At 36.6% G+C, this 23,692-nt stretch overlaps 1 protein-coding gene across 6 annotated transcripts in view; it reads right to left on the bottom strand.

Moving 5' to 3' along the window:
* Positions 1-23,692, bottom strand: part of RNF111 (ring finger protein 111) — an 82,750-nt gene that overhangs the window by 23,688 nt on the left and 35,370 nt on the right. For 5 of the 6 annotated variants that reach the window (XM_082617290.1, XM_082617291.1, XM_082617294.1 and 2 more), the window contains 4 exons: positions 22,150-23,048; positions 11,083-11,209; positions 7,880-8,043; positions 5,165-5,359 (listed from right to left, as the gene is read on the bottom strand). In XM_082617290.1, coding sequence (XP_082473416.1) covers positions 5,165-5,359; positions 7,880-8,043; positions 11,083-11,209; positions 22,150-23,048 — 1,385 coding nt within the window. Of the gene's footprint in view, positions 1-5,164; positions 5,360-7,879; positions 8,044-11,082; positions 11,210-22,149; positions 23,049-23,296; positions 23,356-23,692 lie in introns of those variants that run through there. The other variant, XM_082617295.1, reaches the window with a different exon arrangement.

The following is a 23,692-nucleotide window of genomic DNA, read 5'->3' as shown; positions in this document are numbered from 1 at the left end:
TTAAAATACTTTTATTGTAATTCTAGGAGGATTACTGAGATGTACTCATGCATTTATTCATTTATTTGGCAAGTCTTATACATAATAATGACATGGTTAAGGATCTACAAAGGTACTGAAAAATGAAAGTCCTGGCCTTTAAAATAACTAATGGATATTGTCTGCCTTTGTTGTTTTATCTCTAGAAACTAGAAACATGCCTGCACAATGTAGGTGGTTCAATAAGCACTTGCTAAATTTAAGCTAACCTCACAAGGGAAAAGAGGCATGCCTGCATGGTTGCAGCTTAGTGCTGAAAAAGAGAAAGACTTGATCTTTGGTCCTCAAGGAGCTCATCATCAAGTACAGAGAAAATTTAGAACAGACATCAACCAGTATTATAACAGAAGCACTAGGTTCTAGGTACAGTATAGCGCAACACTGCCCCCCAGGGAATATCTGGCAACACCTGGGGATACTTTTGGTGTCACAGCTGGAGGGGATGTAGAGCCACTGGTTATTTAGTAGGGAGAAGCCAAGAATGCTTCTATGGCTACGGGGGGCAGGGGGAAGGGGAGGATGATTGGGAGATTGGGATTGACATATATATACGCTACTATGTATAAAATAGATAACTAATGAGAACCTACTGTACAGCACAGGGAATTCTACTCAATGCTCTGTGATGACCTAAATGGGAAGGAAATCCAAAAAAAGAGGGGATATATGTATACATATAGCTGATTCACTTTGCTGTACAGCAGAAACTAACACAACATTAAAGCAACTATACTCTAATAAAGATTAATTAAAAATATAATAATGATGCTGCTAATATCCTACAATGCACAGGACAAGCCCCCCCCACACACACACACAAGAACTGTCCAGCCCAAAGACAACAGTGCCAAGGTTGAGAAATCCTGGCATAAAGAAAGAGTACAGGATCCGAGTCAGACTTTGTAGGTTTGAATTCTTGCTCCACTATCATATAACCTTAGACAAGTTACTTTACCTGTAAAAGGAAAAGAACAATAGAATCTGCCTCATAGGTTATTACAAAAATCAGTTAATATAAGTAAATTATTGACCAATATTATGAGTTCAACAGATGTTAGCTATTATTATCCACTACAATTGTTAGCTCTGTTTATGTTGTGTTCCCGGTGTCTAGAACAGTGCCTGATACATAGTATGCAATCAATAAATACTTGCTGAATAAATGAATATATAAGATATCATATATGCATAAAGCTAAGAACATTGAGAAGTCAGACAGATGATAAGCTGATTGGGGCGTGTTGAGTTCGAGGTGACTGCAGAATGGTCCAGAGGAGAGGCGGTTGGATATGAAAGTTTAAAACAAGGAGAGTGTTCTGGAAGCACAATACGGTGAGTCATCGGCATACTGGTGGTATGTGAAAACACCTACAGTTATGAGATGGACGAGTGAAAGAAGGGATGAAAATAGAGTCCTGGGAGAAAATAAGATGAGAAGAAAATTACTGCCAGATTTTTAAACATCATGTTTGTTTGTTCTGAAAGGAGTCAGAGTTAAAGTTAAATGAAGGAGTTTAAGGTGAAGAAGATCCACTTAGGTATACATAGACTTAACACAAATGTACATATGCGTGTACGAAGGGGATGGAACCAACAAAGATGCTGAAGACACAGGGAAGATAACTGATAAAGCAAGGTCAAGGACACAAGAAAGGACAGGAGGTGGAGCATAGATAAAGAGACTGGAAACTATAAGAAGGAGTTAAGAGACCAGGAGTTAGGAGATATGGATAGGTATAAATACACAAAAATTTTTATTAAAGGGGCTGGAAGTTACAAGTATTCATGCTTGAGAACCTTCATTTATTTTTTTTTATCCCCCCTACCTCTGGAAATGAGAGTCTTAAGAAGAATAAGAGAATTTTGGAATAGACACTGAGGGGCAGGAAAGGGAACCGATTGGGATTTATCACACTATGACAACTTACTACCAAAAGCCCAAGATTAGATACCATAAATTCATGAGGCATCAATCTGCATGGTTCTATGATTTTTACCAGTCCCATTTGGGAACCCGGTTAAGAGAGAAGCTACATGGCTCAAGTGATTCAAGGTTGGAAATATACAAGAAGGTGCAAAGTAATGACAGGATGTGAAGAAAACAGGTGAATGACCTTCTACAGTCTTGGAAGGAAATAAAGTCAGCAGAATTGAACGCCCCTAATGTAATCTGAATGTCTGTATGTACTTCTATCAGATTCATACAGAGGAACAGTTTGGCCTGGAACAAGGTTCTCCTAGTCTAGAGAAATACAACATGAGCAAGTCTATCCCAAGGGTGGCCATTAAAAGATAGAGTAATATCATGAGAAGGCCATTCAGGCAATGAAGTTACTACCTAATAGATTAAATGTGAATCCTAACTAAACAAGGGTGTTAAAAAATAAGTACGTAAATAAAAGCTTTGAGACTGTCTTGAAATAAAGTTGGGACTGTTTGGGCTTCCCTGGTGGCGCAGTGGTTGAGAGTCCGCCTGCCAATGAAGGGGACTCGGGTTCGTGCCCCGGTCCGGGAAGATCCCACATGCCACAGAGCGGCTGGGCCCGTGAGCCATGGCCGCTGAGCCTGTGCGTCCGGAGCCTGTGCTCCGCAACGGGAGAGGCCACAACAGTGAGAGGCCCGCAAACCGCAAAAAAAAAAAAAAAAAAAAAAAAAAAATTGGGACTGTTTCACATAACATCTAGAGCATAGGGTACATAAAGCTACCAGGAAAGACAGTGCACTCAATAAACAAAATAAAAGCTCGTTTCACTTCTGCCTACATTTTTTTTTTTTTCCAAGACACCCCTGAGAAATCTCCTTGTTTCCTCAAGCTTTGACTCAAGTTTCCAGGGAAGGGAGATCTAAACCAGACACAAGCAGTTTTCCAATCTGCTCAAGGTAAGTTACAGGGATATTATAAGAATTAAATATATTATTAAAAGCCAATGGGGGCTTCCCTGGTGGCGCAGTGGTTGAGAGTCTGCCTGCCGATGCAGGGGACACGGGTTCGTGCCCCGGTCCAGGAAGATCCCACATGCCGCGGAGCGGCTGGGCCCGTGAGCCATGGCTGCTGAGCCTGCGCGTCCGCAGCCTGTGCTCCGCAACGGGAGAGGCCACAACAGTGAGAGGCCCGCGTAATGCAAAAAAAAAAAAAAAAAAAAAAGCCAATGGGCTTCCCTGGTGGCGCAGTGGTTGAGAGTCTGCCTGCCAATGCAGGGGACACGGGTTCGTGCCCTAGTCCGGGAAGATCCCACATGCCGTGGAGCAGCTAGGCCCGTGAGCCAGGGCCGCTGAGCCTGCGCATCCGGAGCCTGTGCTCCGCAACGGGAGAGGCCACAACAGTGAGAGGCCCGCATACCGAAAAAAAAAAAAAAGCCAAAAAAAAGATAGAAAATATATGGTGGTTTCGTTATTAATGGTGATTATTATTATTATTGGTGATATAGTCAATCTACATGCTATAGGGTCTATGATGTCTCTGTTACTAAATAGCAAGTTCCTATCTCTGTGCCATCATTCAAGAGCGAAAAGACTACTTTAAGACCCAGTTAATCTGAGATAAGAGTTAAAACTATAAAACTCTTAAAAGAAAACAGAGGAGTAAATCTTTGAGACCTCTGGTTAGGCAATGGTTTCTTAGATATGACACCAAAAGAATAAACAACAACACGAAATATTGGGAAAATGACATCATCAAACTTTTTAAAACTCCCAATCCTATTTTCAATTCTTTTGGATACGAATCTAGGAGTGGACTTGTGGGTCATATGCTGCTAACTCTATGTTTCACTTTTTGAGGAACTGTCAAAGTGTTTTCTACAGTGGCTGCACCATTCTACATTCCCACCAGATATTAATAAAGGTTCCAGGGGCTTCCCTGGTGGCTCAGCGGTTAAGAATCAACCTGCCAATGCGGGGGACATGGGTTTGAGCCCTGGTCCAGGAAGATCCCACATGCTGTGGAGCAAATGAGCCCGTGCACCACAACTGCTGAGCCTGCGCTCTAGAGACCGCAAGCCACAACTACTGAGCCCGCGTGCCACAACTACTGAAGCCTGTGCACCTACAGCCCATGCTCTGCAATGAGAGAAGCTACCACACTGAGAAGCCCATGCACCGCAACGAAGAGTAGCCCCTGCTTGCCACAACCAGAGAAAGCCCGCCTGCAGCAATGAAGACTCAACGCAGCCAAAAATAAATAAAATAAAATAAATTTATGAAAAGAAAAATAAAGGTTCCAATTTATCTATATCCTTGTTAACCCTGCTTATTTTCTGATTTCCTGTTCTTTGTTTTGTTTGATTATAGATATCCTGGTGGGAGTAAAGTGGAATTTCATTCTGGTTTTTTTCGTTTGTTTGTTTGTTTGTTTTTGCGGTATGCAGGCCTCTCACTGTTGTGGCCTCTCCCGTTGCGGGGCACAGACTCCGGACACGCAGGCTCAGCGGCCATGGCTCACAGGCCCAGCCGCCATGTGGGATCCTCCCGGACCGGGGCACGAACCCAAGTCCCCTGCATCAGCAGGCGGACTCTCAACCACTGCGCCACCAGGGAAGCCCCCTCATTCTGGTTTTGATTTGCTTTTCCCTAATAACTAATAATGTTTTCATGTGCTTCTTGGTCATTTGTACAAATGACCTTCTTCTTTGGAAAAATGTCTATGTAAATTCTTAGCCCATTTTAAAACTGGGTTGCTTTTCTTTTTATTGTTGAGTTGTACAAGTTCTTCATATATTCTGGATACTAGACCCTTATCAAATATATGATTTTAAAATATTTTTCTCCCATTCTGTAGGCTATCTTTTCACTTTCTTATAATTTCCTTTGATGTACAAAAATTTTAAATTTGATGAAGTCCTGTTTATCTACATTTTTCTTTTGTTGCTTGTATTTTTGGTGTCAGCCATTCAATTCTCCCCCATCTCTTTCAGTTGAGCTATAATACTTCAGTAACATATAGCACACAGACTCAAATATGAAATCATAGTCTAATTCTAATAGAGACCACTCTGTTCACATATGATGCTTATTCTAAGAATACACTCTTGCTAACACAGCTAAAATCTTAAAAACAACAATCCTTTTTCAAACAAAGAGTCCCCTCCTCGCTCTTCTTTTTTTTTCTTTTTCTTTTTTTACATACCTCCTGTAGAAGTACCACTCATACTATTGCTTGCAAGCATAGGTGAAGTCTCTGACACTGCGGAGGGTTGGCTACTAGTGACAGCTGAAGCAGTATCAGAGGGCTGCTCAGAGGTAGATGGATTTGAATTGTTAATGGAAGCGCTTGTGGTTTGTGATTCCATTCTTGTGGAAGTGGTTGGTACTACAGTAGGTTCTACAATATACAAAATGTTTATTTAGCATTTCAAAACAAATTAGGCAATGGGTTATATTTTAATAAAAGCTAACATTTTTATGATAATTATTAAAACAAAATATGAACCCTCTAATAAGTACAATATACAGTAAAAAAAAAGTTTTCATAAAGTTAAACTGCAACATTAAAATGGCATGTTACTGCATTTTTAAAAACCTAGCACATATATGTATATTCCAATAATTCAAAGGACTAACATAGTTTTTTTGGGTAATGACCATGTAAGTTTTCTGATCACAAAGAAAAGGGGCAAAGTAAAAGTCCCTCTGCTATGTCCATTGTCACAGGCTGTTAGAACAGTATACAAATTGTACTTTCTCTGGTTACATTATGGATTCTAGAGTCACACAGCTTGGATAGCAATTCTGATTTCATCACTGACAGTATGATCTAGGATAAATTACTTATCCACTCTCTATTTCCCCACCTGTAGAACTAGGAAAGTACAGAATTTTCTTCAGAGAACTGTTGTTAGGATGAACAGAGATCACACATATAAAACACTTTATATGATGCTTTACAAGCAGTAGTCACTCAATAAACATTAGCTATGATTTTTAATAACCATTTTAATTTCTTTCTTACATGCCTTTTTGTATGTTTTTCCCCCAAATTTTTTTGCCAATATTAATATTCATCAGTGCTTTCTAATAAAAATTAAAGTTTTTATAGTAGAAATTAAAAGAAATTTCAGGCAGACCTTAACTTATGAATGAGTTATACTTTAGACCCTAATTGTTAAATGATTGTTTAAAAATTAAGAATAATGGGAATAAATCTGTGCAAAGCATAGTCACAATAATTAGACCTCAATTATCACTCTTTAAATGTGATATACAATGAGAGGACAACTATTCTATACAATGAAGTAAGGTACGCTGATTCCTGAAACACAAATAGTACCTGTTAGTCTATATGGGACCCTGTACTTCAGATGCTTAAAGAAATATATTTGCCTAAACATAAAAGGGGGAGGGAGGAACCTCTGTTGATTTGCAAATAGTTTATCTCAGTTTCTCAATCTTAGTGGTATTGACAGTGGCTGAATAATTCTTTGTTGGAGGTGGGAGGGGGGTCGGGGTGGACTGTCCTTTGCACTGTAGGACGTTTAGCAGCATCCCTGGCCTCTACCCATTAGATGTTAATAGCACTCTCTCCCAACTGTGAGAACCAAAAGTGTCTGTAGATATTGCCAAATGTCTCTAGGGGCACAAAATGGCCAGTAGGTTAAGAACCACTGGTCTAACTGATAAACTTAAGTTTTGGATTTATTTTTAATAAGATAGAAGCCTTCCACTAAAAGAAACCAGTAGGGAGAAGGGGGCATCTGCTGATCACTGGAATACTTTTAACCTAAAAGTAAAAGTATTCTGTTTGAACTAAATTCTAGTGGGTTAAAAGGCTACTCGGTCACCTTTTATTACTTTACTGGATGGCAGGTGTCACATGGGACAACACACAAAAAGTTTCCAAAAGAGCCATCAATATTTAATTGAGTAATCTTTAATTAATCCCTACTGTATTAACCACTGCCTTACAGATAATTTATGGTGCTTCAAAATAAAAACCGAGACATTGTTAAATGAAATGTAGACAATGGGAATAAATGATCTCTTAATAAACATCTTAATTCCAAAGTACTGCTACTCTGAAAGTTATGATCATCCAAACTGCAAACAGCCGATACACGAGCTGACTGCACAAGGCCCCTAATTCTTCCTACCTAGCGAATGTATCTTTTCCAATTTATAGCTAACTGCCAAAATTAACAAATTCATATATGGCTTACTGTCTCCTTAAGGAAATTATGATTGACCATTTCCTTCTAAGATGTAACTATTACTATCTGAAGACAATTCTCACTATGAGGGAAAGTTCACATATGTATTCACATATTCATACTTGCTACCACTTTCCCTAACCTCTGTTTTCCAACTCTAGCTTTATTTCCTCAGTTACTTGGGTGCAGCTGTAAGCCAAAACAAAACACTAAAGCTGAGCAGCACATAAGGTAACCATATTATTACACTGAAGGATAACACAACTTTTAAAAGCAAATTGAACATTTCAAATAACCAGTATTAACCATTTAAACTCAGTTATATTGCTTTCCTGTTCTGTATTTTTAAAGTGCTGTTTCTATTTTTCATAGCAAAGTTAAAGTATGATAACAATATTATAAATGAAAGTATCAATAACACATAAGTCTGAGGATAGATCAAACCACCTCTTGTAAAAATAATTTTTTATAAGAAAGTAACTACCAAGCAATGAAGTAATAATCAGAGAGAATTTTTAGACACAACTTACAAACTGAGGTTATTATATTAATTGAAAAATAACATTAGGATACCTGGCAACTTCCCTGTAATTTAATATATATTACCATTAAGCAGCAATAGAAGTTTCTAGCATATTAAGATACTTCATTTTACCAAATCTTCTTCATAATTCTACACTGTTAGTACTCCAACTTACCATCTTCATCAACAGTAAGGTCCACAACTTCTGCTGCATTCTGCCTCAAGGGCTGTATAACAGTAGAAATCCTACTGCGGTTCCGTGGCTCCTGTGGCCGACTTGTATGAGAACTTGAACCTTGGCTCCAGTGAGATCTATTGTGTCCAAGGGTTGAACGAGACCTTAAATAACAAAATTTTTAGTTACCTAAGAAATCATAAGCTTTCTTACACACTAAGTTGTGAAATTCTTCATTCAAGAATTCTCCAGAGGGGCTTCCCTGGTGGCGCAGTGGTTAAGAATCTGCCTGCCAATGCAGGGGACAAGGGTTCAAGCCCTGGTCTGGGAAGATCCCACATGCCAAAGAGCAACTAAGCCCGTGCGCCACAATTAGTGAGCCTCGGCTCTAGAGTCCGCGAGCCACAACTACTGAAGCCCGCATGCCTAGAGCTTATGCTCCACAACAAGAGAAGCCCGCGCACCGCAATGAAGAGTAGCCCCCACTCGCCGCAACTAGAGAAAGCCCGTGTACAGCAACGAAGACCCAACGCAGCCAAAAATAAATAAATAAAATAAATTTAAAAAAAAAGAATTCTCCAGAGAAATAATCATAATAGAATTTAAAATTCTGACTAGCATAATACCTAGCACTCAATAAACATCTGCTGAATTAAATGTTCAACAAATGTTCACCAATCAACTGACCTCAGAAAATGAAAAATGATATGTTAGACCAATCACTGGTGTAAAATACAGGATTCTGTTTCAAGAATGCTGGTCCCTTTTCAATGTTTACTTTGAATATTCACCTGGGTTATAATCAATTATTTACGTTTTATGTTAATACCTAAAATTATTCACCATAGGTATAGTAACAAAAATATCAACACCCTAAACATTTAACGTTCACATGATCTTCTATGTTTAGTTTAGACTGGATCTGCAAAGCATGGCTTTGAGAGTCCCAAACCAAGCTAAGTTTCTGGGACTGTCTAAAAGAGATTCAAAGCACCGGAGAGAGTTCTTGCCATCAGGAGAGGTACGGATAGTTGTAGCTAGTTTACTATAAGAAACATCACCGTTTGAGCTGCTTTAGGCTTTAAAGGCATATAATCACAAACCCTCAACACCGAATGCTTTTATCATCTTTTAATTATGTGTATTGTACTAAATTACTTACAGCATATATTTTATTTAAAAAAATTCTTAAAGGATTCACTGTAATGATCTGGACTAAGGTACCAGAGGGATAGTATGTAGAATATGCAGTCCTCAGGCTTCAAAGGAGAAAAAGATAAATATGTTTTAGAAAGATGGGGCTTACGAAGTTGGTTTTTTCTCCTGCCCAAACTGAATGTAAAACTGCCTATAAGCTTATTGTCACTATGTATGGAAAGAGTGAGCCAGATCCACAAACACGCAGTCATCATATAAGCTTGACCACTCAGAAGAGAACTCCGAAGTTCAAACTGAGCTGACAATGGCCTCAGCAATTATAGAGCCTAAAAGTTGAGAAAGAAGTTCAAATTCTAAAATTAAGTTTTCAAGTAACAGGAGTACAGAGGTTAAATCCTGAGACAGAGTTTTTAAAAAAGACCGTGTATTCCAGCAAGAATTTTATAGATTAAGGCATGAAGGTAAACAAATATTTCAAGCTGAAATGGTTTTAGATAAGAATGATCACCATTTAAAATTCTTGAGAAACCAAGAGTCTTTGATGAGAGACTGAGTAGTCTATTATTTCTTAGAAGCTGTTAACAGCTGCAGAAACTTTCACGTCCACTATGCAGCACTTCTGTGAAAACTTCACAGGATGTCCTAACTCCAAATATAATGCTGAGTAAAGTACCAGCAAAAAACCTGATGTATGAGGAACAGTTTCACAGAGGCCTTAGTCGCCCCTATAATTAGTGGCAACTGTCAAATCCTGACACAAAGGGATCTGAAACACAGATACATTCTCTCTTAAACAGGAAGGGCCAAGAGCCAGCTAAAGTGACAAAGTTAATATTCTAGGTAACCATAAGGAAAATAAATATGGCTAATGAGCACTGTGTGTCTCTTTCAAGAGCACTGTCTATCACTATGTAAATGCATCTGCTTGAACATTTAAGCGTCTACATGAAAAGAAAGTTCTCCAGTTCCACGAAAAAACATATCCTTAGTTTCAACAATTGTTATAGCTCATAAAACCTGAGTCAGTGTTGTACCAACCACTATGGACAGTCACAGAATAACTGTGGCACGTACTGTGGAGTATCAATTTTCCTCGGAGTTCGGGAAAATCATTTAAAACTTAAACAGGGATATATTATAGAGTGCTCTCTTCCATGCCATTAGAAGTAGTACTCCAATGGGAAAGTAGCAAGTAAAGAAGCACATTCTAGGTATGATTGTAACATGCTTCCAAAATAAGAACGCTTTTTAAAAAAATCAATAACAAATTAAAATACAATAAGCAAATGCATTTCTAAATTCATTCCAACACAAAAATTAAGATTCATCCACAGTTTGGTGTATCAAACGAAAGAGAGGAGCATTTCACTGCTTCCTTTACCAGTATTTGTAATCATCTAAAGCACAAAATGAATTGTGTTCGGGTCTTTCTCTCTCTCTTTTTTTTTTTCCGTCAAAGTGATTCTCAAAAGGGCAATGTCATTTCCAGTTATTTATCAAAACAAATGAGGATACCTCATTCATTTTTTACTACAGGGCTTATATAAAATTACTGAGTGAAGGACAAAAAAATCCAAAAACTATGTTTTATACTAAGTTGTCCTAACATAATAGCATAAACACCACTGGTATTAATGAGATACCAATATCATTCCCAATACTTATGTACTATTCACATCTAAATTTCAGAGGAGTTTGTGAACTTTCTGAACCATAAAACAAATTCAATTTTATAAAACACCAAGTAAAACTGATGTTTATCTAGAGCAATGACTCAACACTCACTGTATACTTGGGGTGCTTAAAAAAATACTGATTCCTAAGATTCTGGTTCAGCTGGTCTGGGCTATGATCCAGGCAACAATATATATTTTATCATCTTCCCAGATAAATCTAACACAGTCTGGTTTGGCAACCACTAATCTGGTTGGTATACACACACTAAAACTAGGTAAAGAAAAAAAAATGCAAATATCTGCAGCACAAATGGGTCTAAATATTTACATTTAAAACTTCAAATATACAACTAGGAATTAAAATCTTACCGATAGCTTTCCCCAACTGTTACTATCTCCACTTCACTGTCAGTTGAGGTAACATTAATTTCTTCATTGGCAGTGATCTGGGGAGTGGAGGAAGCTTCTATCACCACAACATCTTCATCAATATTTCCTGGAAACAAAAAGAAAACCATTTAAAGGGCATATGGGATAAACAACAAGGTCCTACTATACAGCACAAGGAACTATATTCAGTATCCTATGATAAACCACAATGGAAAAGAATACAAAAAAAAAAAAAAGGATGTATATATATATGTATAACTGAATCACTTTGTATATATATGTTTAACTGAACACACAAAAAAGAATGTATATATATATGTATAATATATATCACTTTGCAGAAATTAACACAATATTGTAAATCAACTATACTTCAATTAAAAAAATAAAGAGCATATGCCTGTCAGCTAACTTAAAGACAAAAATTTTTATCTTGACTTTGAAGACTGAAATTCATTACAAAAGTAAAATTCATCTGTCAAATCAAAGTTTTTAAAACCAGAGCTCACTATGCAAAGTGAAAACAGTACTTACTCTCTTAATTTGCACGTTTGTTTCCTCTTATGATTTTTGTTTGTTCTTTACAAACTTTTAGTAGTTTCCATATGAATTTGTATAATCTTATATAAAGATATTAATACTGTAATATCTAAAAGTACTGATTTAAGATCTTATGTAAGATATTCACATTCTATAAGATATCAACCCTTTAATATCTAAAATGAAGATACTACACTCTCTGTAAGTTTTCTTCAAGGTTTTTTAATTTATGTAATATGGTATTCTTTTAAGAAAAACACAGTAGCTTTTGAGTTTTGTGCTACAAAATCTGTAATTTTTTTGTACGTGTTCTTTTCTAAAGTATTCCAGGTTCGGAAAGTGCTTACTCATCTAGAAGATGGTACATACTATACTTGGTGCAATGTGTTTCCTTAGTATTTACTTCACCTAGAACTAATTTTTACTTATGGCATTAGATAAGATTATAAATAGAATCTGGCCCTGCTCAGTTAAATAACCCAGTCACAAAAAAACACTGTATGATTTCACTTATGTGAGGTATCTAAATTAGTCAAATTCCTAGAGAAAGTGGAATGGTGGTTACCAGAGTTGGGGGGTGGAAGGAAAAGGGAGTTGTTTAATGGGTATGGAGTTTCAGATTGCAAGAAGAAAAAGTTCTGGAGATCTGTTTCACAACAACGTGAATATTCTTAAAACTACTGAACTGCATACTTTAAAATGGTCAAGATGGTTAAACAACAACAAAAAAGAAAAGTTATGCTCCATTTCTTCTCTTGCTATATTTTCCACAAATCTAGGGCTAAAATGTCTTCTTTTTTAAAACATTCTTCTCTCTTCATTACTATCATCTGTCAATGTAAAGATCAGACAACAGTTTACAAGTAATATCTTGTGATAAGAATTTTCCCATAATAAGAATACTGAGAGCTTAAAATTTCACCCACTTTAAGTGTACATTTCACTGATTTTAGTGTGTTTATGGAGCATAGACATCACCTCAATCCAGTTTTAGAACACTTCCAACACCCTAAAAAGATCCCACATGCCCTATTTCAGTCAATCATTGTCCCTCTAACCCCATCCCTATATCCCTACAACAACTAACATGCTTTCTGTCATTATGGATTGATCTGTATTTTCAAGAGCTCAATATAAATGGAGTAATTCATTACATATACTTTCATATCTGGCTTATTTCACTGAGTGTACTTATTTTGCGATTTATTCATGTTGTGTGTACCAATAGTTCATTCTTTTTTACTGCTGGGCAGTATCCTATCATATGAATACATCACAGTTTGTTTATCCATTCTTCTGTTGATGGACATCTGAATTTTTCTCACTTTTGGCTATTACAAATAAATACATGTACTTCAGGCATACATGTACTTTCATTTTTCTTGGGTAAATACTTAGGATCGTAATTTCTAAATACTATGGTAAATTTATGTTTAGCATTTTAATGAAGTGCCAAATTGTTTTCCTAAGTGACTGTTCTGTTTTACATTCCCACCAGGAAAATGAGGGTTCCATTTTCTCTACATCTTCGCCACGAATTGTTACCATCTCTTTTTTATTATAGCTGTTCTACTGCATGTATAGTAGTATATATAGTAGTATATATTCTTCTCATTTTCTTAATGGTGTCTTATGAAACATAAAAGTCTTTCATTTTGATGAAGCCCAAATCAGCTATTTCTTTAATGGATCATGTTTTTGGTGACCTTTTAAAGAAATCTCTGCATAACCAAAGGTGACTAAGAATTTGTATGTTTCTTCTAGAAGTTGTAAAATTTAGCTCTTACATTTAGGTCTGTGATCCATTTTGTTAATTTCTGTGTCTGACATGATATAAAAGGCCTAAATTCACCTTTTTAACATGTAGATCCATAATTGTCCCAACACTTTATTGAAAAGACTGGAATAATTCTATTTTGATACTTAGTAGATTCAGGTTTTCCTAATTATTCTTCAGGATTATAAAATCAAGGGGAGAGAAAAATTCTTGAGATTTGGACTGGATTGGCATTAAGCATCACTAACAAAGCCCTGATATCTCTATAATATACATACTTTCATCTAAGAACATATCTTTCCAATATCATATTTATAAACCTGTAGAAAAACTGAGGGTTTGGTTTGATTATAATTGTAACTCTCTATAAAGCTACATAATTTTCTTCAAAGAAGCTAAATATACTCCTATTGAGATTATTCTTACACTCTTTATTCTCTTTGCTGCTCTTGTAAACATGCTCCCTTTCTTCATTACATTTTCTATTAGTACAGTGGTATTCCATTGATACCATATATTCATTTTTATCCAACTCTTACAGAACTCTTGCTTAGCACAATGACAACAAATGGCTCAACTTTCTTCTCACTGTGGAATTTACGCAGTCTACATTCCTTCACCCGAGGCACCATTCCTAGACAACCTGGAATTTCATCTCTAATATACCTCTACATAATCAAATATCTGCACTACTTCAAAAGCTGGCCAGTATCTGGAGGAGGTTACAAGCCCATGACAAAGATCTATAACATGCTCTCTGATACTCCAAAGAGCATAACAAGGAAGGCACTGGTAAATCACAGAGGCAATAAAAAATGATCTGATTGGAGAAATAGTTATTTTAAAAATATTCCATAATATTTCTATTTTGGAATACTTACAAATTGTTCTATCCATTAAATAGAAAAAATTAAGATTTAAAAATTATGTGCAAATTTTTAAAGTAGTTTCTAAGTTCTAAAGATTACACACATACACGTGTTCAGGTCAAATGTATTTTTTCGGTACGCGGGCCTCTCACTGTTGTGGCCTCTCCCGCTGCGGAGCACAGCTTCCGGACGCACAGGCCCAGCAGCCATGGCTCACGGGCCCAGCCACTCCGCGGCATGTGGGATCTTCCCGGACCGGGGCACGAACCCGTAGTCCCCTGCATCAGCAGGTGGACTCTCAACCACTGCGCCACCAAGGAAGCCCCTCAAATGTATTTTTAACAGCATAAATATAGGCAGAGAAAAACAAAATAGCAGCACTCAGTGGCTATTTAAAATAATATTATCGATTCAATTTCCAAATTACTTTTCTAATTCTTTGTAATCACATACACGATGAAGCTTAAGGTAAGTGTACACAGGCAATCATATATTTAAAACTAAAAGCATTATATATAAAAATAAAAGACCATGGATTTTTTTTTTAAAAAACCTCTCTTATTTTAACCCACCAACTGGACATTACCACTTTACATGGAGAAAAGCTACATCTATATATCAGCTTTATTAGTGATTTTTCTCCATATATGTATACATGAAATTTCTTTACAAGCCTGTAAAAAAAAAAATCACCTAACATTATTGAACACCTTTTACACAGTTATGCAAAGTCCAATATAAATGTAACATTTTGAAGTTCCAATGATAAATGATACAAAGCTAGCTTTGCTAATGCATTAAAATTCAATTTATATAGTTTTTTATGAACACAGAGAGTGTATAACTAAAAGTTATATAAATTACTCATTTAGGCACTGTTACTCTATTGCTTAAACATCATTTTTCTAAAAAGAATCTTTATAAGTATAATTTGAACATAATACATAAAAATCATGTAACTAAATAATAATCACAATTAGGCAAGATTTGGGCATCTTTAGAATGACTATGATTTAAAACACAATTTAAAGGAAATATTCCTAAAATTATGAAGTTAACCTTAATACAGCTTTTAAAAAATCAAGACAGTAGGTCACTTCTTATTGGGCCAATTTCATTTTCCTGTCATTTACATGTAGAAATATTAAAGGACAAGAGACTTGAGTGCAGCCAAGAGTGATGGGACTGCAGGTGATTTAGCTATTTCTTTTAAGATTACTTATTTTGCTTGTACTTATTTTGCTAGTACTTTTTAACACATTTTTGACTGGAGACATAGTTTCGGCAAAAATCCCCCTGTCAATAATGTATTAATACATCATAAGAAAAATAAAATGTGATAACCTGGGTAGTGTAACAATGGTAACAAAAATAATGGTTTCTCTGACAGAGGTCTTCAAGAACCCCCCAAAATCATTGATTATTCTGGTCCCCCTGTGCCTTAAGTCTGGTATGATGCCAATAACAAGAATAGCTTCCAATTTGTGAGCACATACTTTGTCCCATGTATAATATTCTGCATGTCTAGCTCCATGAAGAAACTGAAACTTAGAAAGTTTAAACGACTTGTCAAGCAAACATGAGCAACACTTGGAATTAACACCTAATTTCAATTCTAAACTCAGGCTCTTTACATGAAGTGTATCACCATGCCATAACTACTCAGCAAGTTGGTGCTAATTACTATCAAAAGAATCTTCCTGTTACGCTACTGCTCCTGTCTTTTGCAGTCACAAAAGTTACAGAAGTTTTAACAGCTTTGACTCTTCTTTGGGACTCTTCTGTTGGGTATCTATCCAACAGAAATGAAAACATATATACACAAAGAATCTGTACCCAAAGGTTCATAGCAGCATTATTCACAATGGTCAAATACTAAAAACAATTAAATGTCCATCACCTGACTAATGGTGAACAAATCCATACAATGGAATACTATAAAGGAACTAAGTAATAAAATAAGAACAGAATAGAATTAAATAAAAATAAAAATAAAATAAAATGAAATGAAATGAAACTAAGTACTGATATCTGCTACGACATGGATGAACCTCAAAAACACTATGCTAAGTGAAAGAAGCCAGACACAAAAGACCACATATTGTATGATTTCATTTATATGAAATGTCCAGAAAAAGCGAGTCTATACAGACAGCAACAGATTAGAGGCTGTCTGCGGAAGTAAGCGTAGGACAGGGATTAACTATAAACAAACAGGGATCCGGGATCTTTGGGGATTAATGGAAATGTTCTGAAACTGTACTGCAGTAATGGCTGCACAGTTCTAAATTTACTAAAAATCACTGAATTGTATACTTAAAGTGGATGAATTTTATGGTAGGTAAATTATACCTCAATGAAGCTGTTAAAAAAACAAAACAAAACAAAACAAAAAAACCTGTAAAACATTCCCTGCAAGATACAAAACTACGGGGCTTCCCTGGTTGAGAATCTGCCTGCCAATGCAGAGGACACGGGTTCAATCCCTGGTCCGGGAAGATCCCACATGCTGTGGAGCAGCTAAGCCCGTGTGCCACAACTACTGAGCCTGTGCTCTAGAGCCCATGAGCCACAACTACTGAGCCCACGTGCCACAACTACTGAAGCCTGTGCGCCTAGAGCCCATGCTCCACAAGAGAAGCCACTGCAATGAGAAGCCCGCACACTGCAACAAAGAGCGGCCCCCACTCACTGCAACTAGAGAAAGCCTGTGCACAGCAATGAAGACCCAATACAGCCAAAAATAAATAAAATAAATAAATATATTTAAAAAAAACAAAGATACAAAACTAGATTTGAGTAAATGAAAAGACATTCCATACTCTGGAAGAGGAATACCCAAAATCCTAAAGATGTCAGTTCACCCTAATTTAGCCTACAAATACAATCCCAATAAAAATATCATCATGTGTCTCCCCACTACCACCATCCTCAGATAAAAAGTTGATTATAAGTTCATTTGGAAGAATAAACAGGCAAGAATAACCAGGAAAACATGAAAGAGTCTATAATTAAAACAGTGTGCTTCTAGTGCATGGACAGGCAGACCAACCAATGGAACAGTATGAAAGCTCCATAAATAGATCCAAATACTTATGGAAATTTAACATATGACAAAGGTGGCAACTCAAGTCAATAGGAAAGTTTTTAATGATTTGTTTGGGATACTTGGATAGCCACATAAGACAAAAAGGATCCATTCTTCACACTGTACATGAGGACAAACATCAAATAGATCTGTGCTTTATACATTTTTTTTAAAAAAAAGGTAAACAATACAAGGGCTAGGGGGGAAATGGGTTAGTTTCCTTTTAAACTTGGAGAGGGAAAAACTTTCCTAATTATGATTCAAAAACCCAGAAACAGTAAAGGTCAATAAATGTGACTAATTCAAAAAAATTTTGGCAAGGTAAAGAAGTATTGCAGAGTCAAAAAACTAATGACCAATTTGAGGAAAATGTGTTATATAGGATGTATACCTCTAATATATAAAAAACTTCTAAAAATGGATGCCAGAATGAAGACCAACATTCCGACAGAAAAACAGGCAAATTAAGTGAATAGACTGATCACAAGAAATGTGAATGACCTTTAAAAATATGAAAAGACACACAAATATTAGTCATAAAAAATACAAACTAAAAATGTATTGACATACTATTTCTTGCCTCTCAGATGGGCCAAAAATTAAAATCTGACAACTAATTCTGCTGGAAAGGCTTTGGGAAAATAGGCACTTTCACACACTGCTGATGGACCCAAAATGGTTACAATCCTCTTAGAGAAATCTGGCCATATTTTTAAAATAAAATACACTTTTATCTTTGACTCAACAATCCCCTCCTAGAATTCTATCCCAAAGACACAATGGCAAAAACTATTAAATGACATATACAAAAAGCTATTCACTGCAATGCTATTCATAATAGTAAAAGTCTGCAAACTGTTCATCGATAGGGGACTAGTTGAACAAATTAGGGTATAACTATACAATGGAGTACTGTGGACCTGTGGAAAAAATAAAAGAGGAATGAAGAAGAAAGAGTAGAGGAATGAAAGCCTATATATTCTTTATATCTCATCATATATAAACTTTTATTCCTCTATTATATCTCTATACTCTAACAACTGTATACATTGTTAAGTGAAAAAAAGAGATATGTTTTGAGTAAGATAAGGGGAGGATGTATGTATGTGTGTATGTACATGTATATATATATATATATATATACACACACACATATATTTGATAATTTTTTTTAATAAATATATTTTATTTATTTTATTTTTGTCTGTGTTGGGTCTTTGTTGCTAGGCGCGGGCTTTCTCTAGTTGCAGCAAGCGGGGGCTACTCTTCGTTGCGGTGCACAGGCTTCTCATTGCAGTGGCTTCTCTTGTTGCGGAGCTCGACTCTTGGTGCGCGGGCTCCAGTAGTTGTGGCACACAGGCTCAGTAGTTGTGGCATGCGGGCTCAGTAGTTGTGGCGCACGGGCTAAGTTGCTCCGCAGCATGTGGGATCTTCCCGGACCAGGGCTTGAACCCATGTCCCCTGCACTGGCAGGCGGATTCTTAACCACTGTGCCACCAGGGAAGCTCTAATATTTTTGAAGAGAAAAAAATGGAACAACAAACTAAAACAGAAACTAGTGAAAAATGATTATCTATTAGGGAGAAAAAGATAGGAAGAGAGGGCAGAGGTGGAACACTAGACCTCAATGAATATATCTTGTTTAAAAGTTTTGACTTTGGAACCAGGTAAATATTTCACATAATTAAAAAACAAAACTAAAAAATTTTTACAAATCTCTTAAAAAACAAAACAAAATACTTTGCAACAACCACAAAACAAATGATTCTAACTGCATATTAAATTGGTGGCATAACCACACAGAAAACCAGCCAAGGGCAAAAAAGGAACCACACAGAAAAATCTTTTATTATATTCAATAGAATTACTGTTAGTAATAATTGTAGAGATTTTCATTTACATTCATTTATGAGTGTTCACTTATGTCTATGTATTTATAGTTTGTATAGAATAAAAAAGTAATTGTTAATAGTGTTAAGAATCCAGATTTTCAATGTAATAGTAAAGAGATCCAAAAATAAAACACAAGCTTACATAAAAACCCTAATCCTAAATTTTCAATGGAAATAGTCACATGAATTAATGATTTATCTTTCTAAAATCTTTACATTCCTAACTCTGTCCATTAAGAAAGACAAAAAGCAATGATAACCCAGTAGAACAATGAGCACTTTCGTTCCCAGTGGATAGCTTCTAACTATCACTTCTCAATAAAAGGAAATCAGGAGTGCTTGGAATGACTGGTTCCAGGTTTGGAACAGGAAATGTAAAGGATGAATCTGGACTATCTTGTTACATCAGAGAGTAAGGAAGTTATCAAAGACTACTGGAGTGGCATCAAAAGGACACAAACCAGGGACTTCCCTTGTGACGCAGTGGTTAAGAACCCGCCTGCCAATGCAGGGGACACGGGTTTGAGCCCTGTTCTGGGAAGATCCCACATGCCGTGAAGCAATGAAGACTGTGTGCCACAACTACTGAGCCTGCGTTCTAGAGCCTGCGAGCCACAGCTACGGAGCCCACGTGCTGCAACTACTGAAGCCCGCGCACCTAGAGTCCATGCTCCGTAAAAAGAGAAGCCACCACAATGAGAAGTCCATGCACAGCAACAAAGAGTAGCCGCCGCTCGCCGCAACTAGAGAAGGCCCGCGCGCAGCAATGAAGATCCAACACAGCCAAAAATAAATAAAATATTAAAAAAAAAGGATACAAACCAACTTGAAGATGCTCCCACTGGCCAAAGATGAAACTATTTGAACATCAAAAAGAAGAAAAAGACTGCAACACATCAACTATGCTAAAATCCATGAGTTCAAAATGATAATTGAAAATGAAAAACCTCTCTGAATATTGCTAAAGTTTATTCTGAAAAGTGGCAAATGAAGGTAAAGACTCAAGCATTCATCTTACATTTACTGTATGACCTTCATTTCAGAGTAAACAATTAGCTGATGCAGGGAGAATTCTTCCTTATGAAATAACCTCCGTTAATAAATGTAACAGAAAGATAGAAAGTCAGCATTTTGCAACCCTAATGAAATAATGGATCTAGGCAAGATCATCAAAGCTGCTGAAAGTATTACATGAAATGTTGATGGGGAACTTTATAGTGGAAGGATCAGGATGACACCATCTGAAACCTCTAATCAATTTTTTTTTTTTTTTTTTTTTTTGTAGTACGCGGGCCTCTCACTGTTGTGGCCTCTCCCGTTGCGGAGCACAGGCTCCGGATGCGCAGGCTCAGCGGCCATGGCTCACGGGCCCAGCCACTCCGCGGCATGTGGGATCTTCCCGGACCGGGGCACGAACCCATGTCCCCTGCATCGGCAGGTGGACTCTCAACCACTGCACCACCAGGGAAGCCCAGTTCCTTAGAACTTCTGCTTTACATCACCAACCATCCTGCCTCACTAATTTCAAGCAGAAATTGGACTCTGCTGCTCCTACTCCCAGAACTAGAGTCTTCACATTCTAATTACCTGAGAAAAATGTGAAATGTGACAATTAAGCAAGACAATGCCTATTCTCACCTCCCTCTTTCTCAAGACACCTCAGGGAATGGTTGCTGTAACCTCCTTTCAGCTGCAGGTGATCTCAATTAACTCTTTTTAAAACAAATATTTGGGTAGGTTAAAAAAAATGAACTAACCATAGTTGAGACTAAAATTAAGAACAAAGTTGCTCATTTCAGGGTTCTGGCAAGGATAGAAAAATAAACGTGGAAGAGGAAAGGGTGTCTTGGAAAAGGAAGGGACCCATATAGAAGGAGAGAAGAGGGAGAAATGGCATATCTGCACAGGAGACTAGTAAGTAGGCTTTGTCCTCAACAGGCGGGACATCAGGCAAAGACTAGGAAAGCTCTGTGTCAGTAATTGGAAACCATTATCTTAGCCGTTTAAAAAGCTCTCCCAACCCCACTTTCCTTACACTTTCACAAGAAATTAATCTTTTACCTCAGTTCAGACTTCACTCCTCAATGCTCACTTCATCAAATTACCTTAAATTACAACAAACTGTAAGAATGGTTTATATGGAACATACACTTCAGAGACTGTACATGAACTTATTCTAGTTAAATATAACATTTACTGTGGTGAGGGGCACACTCAAGCTAATAATCTATCGATTCATTTTTAACTGATTAATCATAGGCTCAACTGAGCACCGTCAGGACTAAAAGTTTGTGTTCCAGTATTAGAATAAAAGCTACCTCTCAAATGCTTGAAATTATTTTTCCGTTATAAAGAACATGACAAAGGAAGAGTAAACAGTAAGAATAGAGTACTTAAAGGAAAAATAAGCGTCTTTTTTTGGTGATTAGAATTGTTCTTACTGTAGTTGAATGTGAAAGAAATCCATCACAGAGCTATCTGAAAAGGCACTCATAAAAGTTAAACGTACTAAAGAAGCACTATGGGGAAAAAAAACTGTACCATAAATCAACAACTCACAAAATATAATCTGATTATGTATAAAATAAAAACTTTAAAAAAAACCCAATAAAACCTCTTGCTTTATTTGTACCAGAAAAATAGAAAATTTTTAAATTTTCTATTTAAAATTTTAGAAAAATTTAAAATTTGTATCTTAGAATTGGAGTCATGGTTTAATACTACAGTTGGTAATTTATTTATATGGCTTAAAAATAAAAGTTAATAGAGCCTCATATTCCTTCTAAATACAATGAAATCACTAAAATGTAGAAGAAAATAAGCACAAACACAATGCGATAGCTTCCATGCTATACTAAACTTAAGAAACAAAATTTTTACCTGAGGGAACAGTTGGATTGTTTTGGTGGTTTTCACTGGTAGAAACAAACAAATCTTCTTCTCCTTCAGTTGATGAGCTGGAAGAGGATTCACTGCTGAGGTCATTCTCACTAGAACTACTAGAACTGGGGAGCAATGCATATTTTCTTCGGGCTAACACTTCTCGTTTTTTCCTCTGCATTAATATCCTCTCTTTTTGTTTCTGTGTCCTCTGGGAGGAATTATTTTTCACAAATCTCTTTCTGCATGGAAGTCTCCTTAATGAACTGCTAAGAAAACAGGGTCTTTTCATTAACAATCCTGAAACAGATTCTGTCTCAGTCCGAGGCCACTTATGGGACCGTGCACTATGAGTTCTACTTTTAGCACTCAAAATTGACTGGGAATGTCTTACAGAGACTTCTTTATCCTCATCTGAACTCACAGTATCAGAGTCTCCAAAATGTAGACTAGATGAAGGAGAAGAAAGACAATCACTAAAAGAGGAATCGTTATCTTCATCACTTGGTGTTTCTAGGTGTTGTCTCAATCCTAATATTCCCTGGTTCTCTTTAGCACAATTTTGCATGTATGAAGGGCCAGCCTGCTGGCTTTTGCGTTTTTTCCTCACAACAACACTTTTTTCTTGCTCTTGTTGGTTACCATTCATGTCCTTCTCTTGTTTTTGAGAATCATCACACAGATGTGAGAATTCATTCCCCACTTTACTATTAATCATCTCAACTCCTGCAGGAAAACTTCTGGCTGCCCCAATGGGCTCTGGATGCAAGAGGATCCCTTTCAGACTCTCCTGTGTCTTTGGTGCATCAGAAGGAATCTCACTCTTCATATCCACTTTTAAGGTATAGAGCTTGTTATATTCAGGAGTCCATTGAGACATGGGAAACTTTAAGGAAGGCCTAGAAGACACAATAAGATATTAAGAAGATGGTTATGTGTTTTATTATACTGTTTAAACAGTTCTCAGATTCCACTGAAAATATCCCTGTAATAGGGCAGAACTGCCTTTTCCTCATCAGAATATAAAATGGCTGTAATGAGTCATTTTTCTCTGATACCTCTTACCCATAAACCCAATTTTTAGAAATAAAGATTACAGAACATAAGCCTACTTCAAAACTTCTATTAACCAAAAAACTGATCTTACTGTGTATCTTCCTAACTTCAGCAGCATAACATATTTGGTCAAAATCAAACAATTTCTCCAAAACCTATTATAGTAAAAATAGATAAAAGGATTAGAATTCAAAAGACTTTGATTAGTCAATACTGGTTTTCTCCTGGTACCACATTTTCAAGTGACAATTACATCGAATACTTTCTGTACATCTATATGGTTACTATGTTAGATGTAGTACTATAAACAATGAACTAATATAAATATAGCTTCTCTTTCATGGTTCTTTCCTTCATACCACTCTAGTCTCTAACGAGAACCTGAACTCACCAATACACAGTAGGCACAACTACTGCATTTCATAAAGTTTTAGATACATACAGAATGACCAGAGCCAAAACCGAACTGCTGGAGATCATTCAGTTA

This window comes from Mesoplodon mirus, assembly GCF_964341445.2.
Source record: "Mesoplodon mirus genome assembly, chromosome: 4".
Taxonomy (NCBI): Eukaryota; Metazoa; Chordata; class Mammalia; order Artiodactyla; family Ziphiidae; genus Mesoplodon; species Mesoplodon mirus.
The sequence above is the reverse complement of the archived record's forward strand: the minus strand, read 5'-3'. Positions and strand labels throughout refer to the sequence as shown.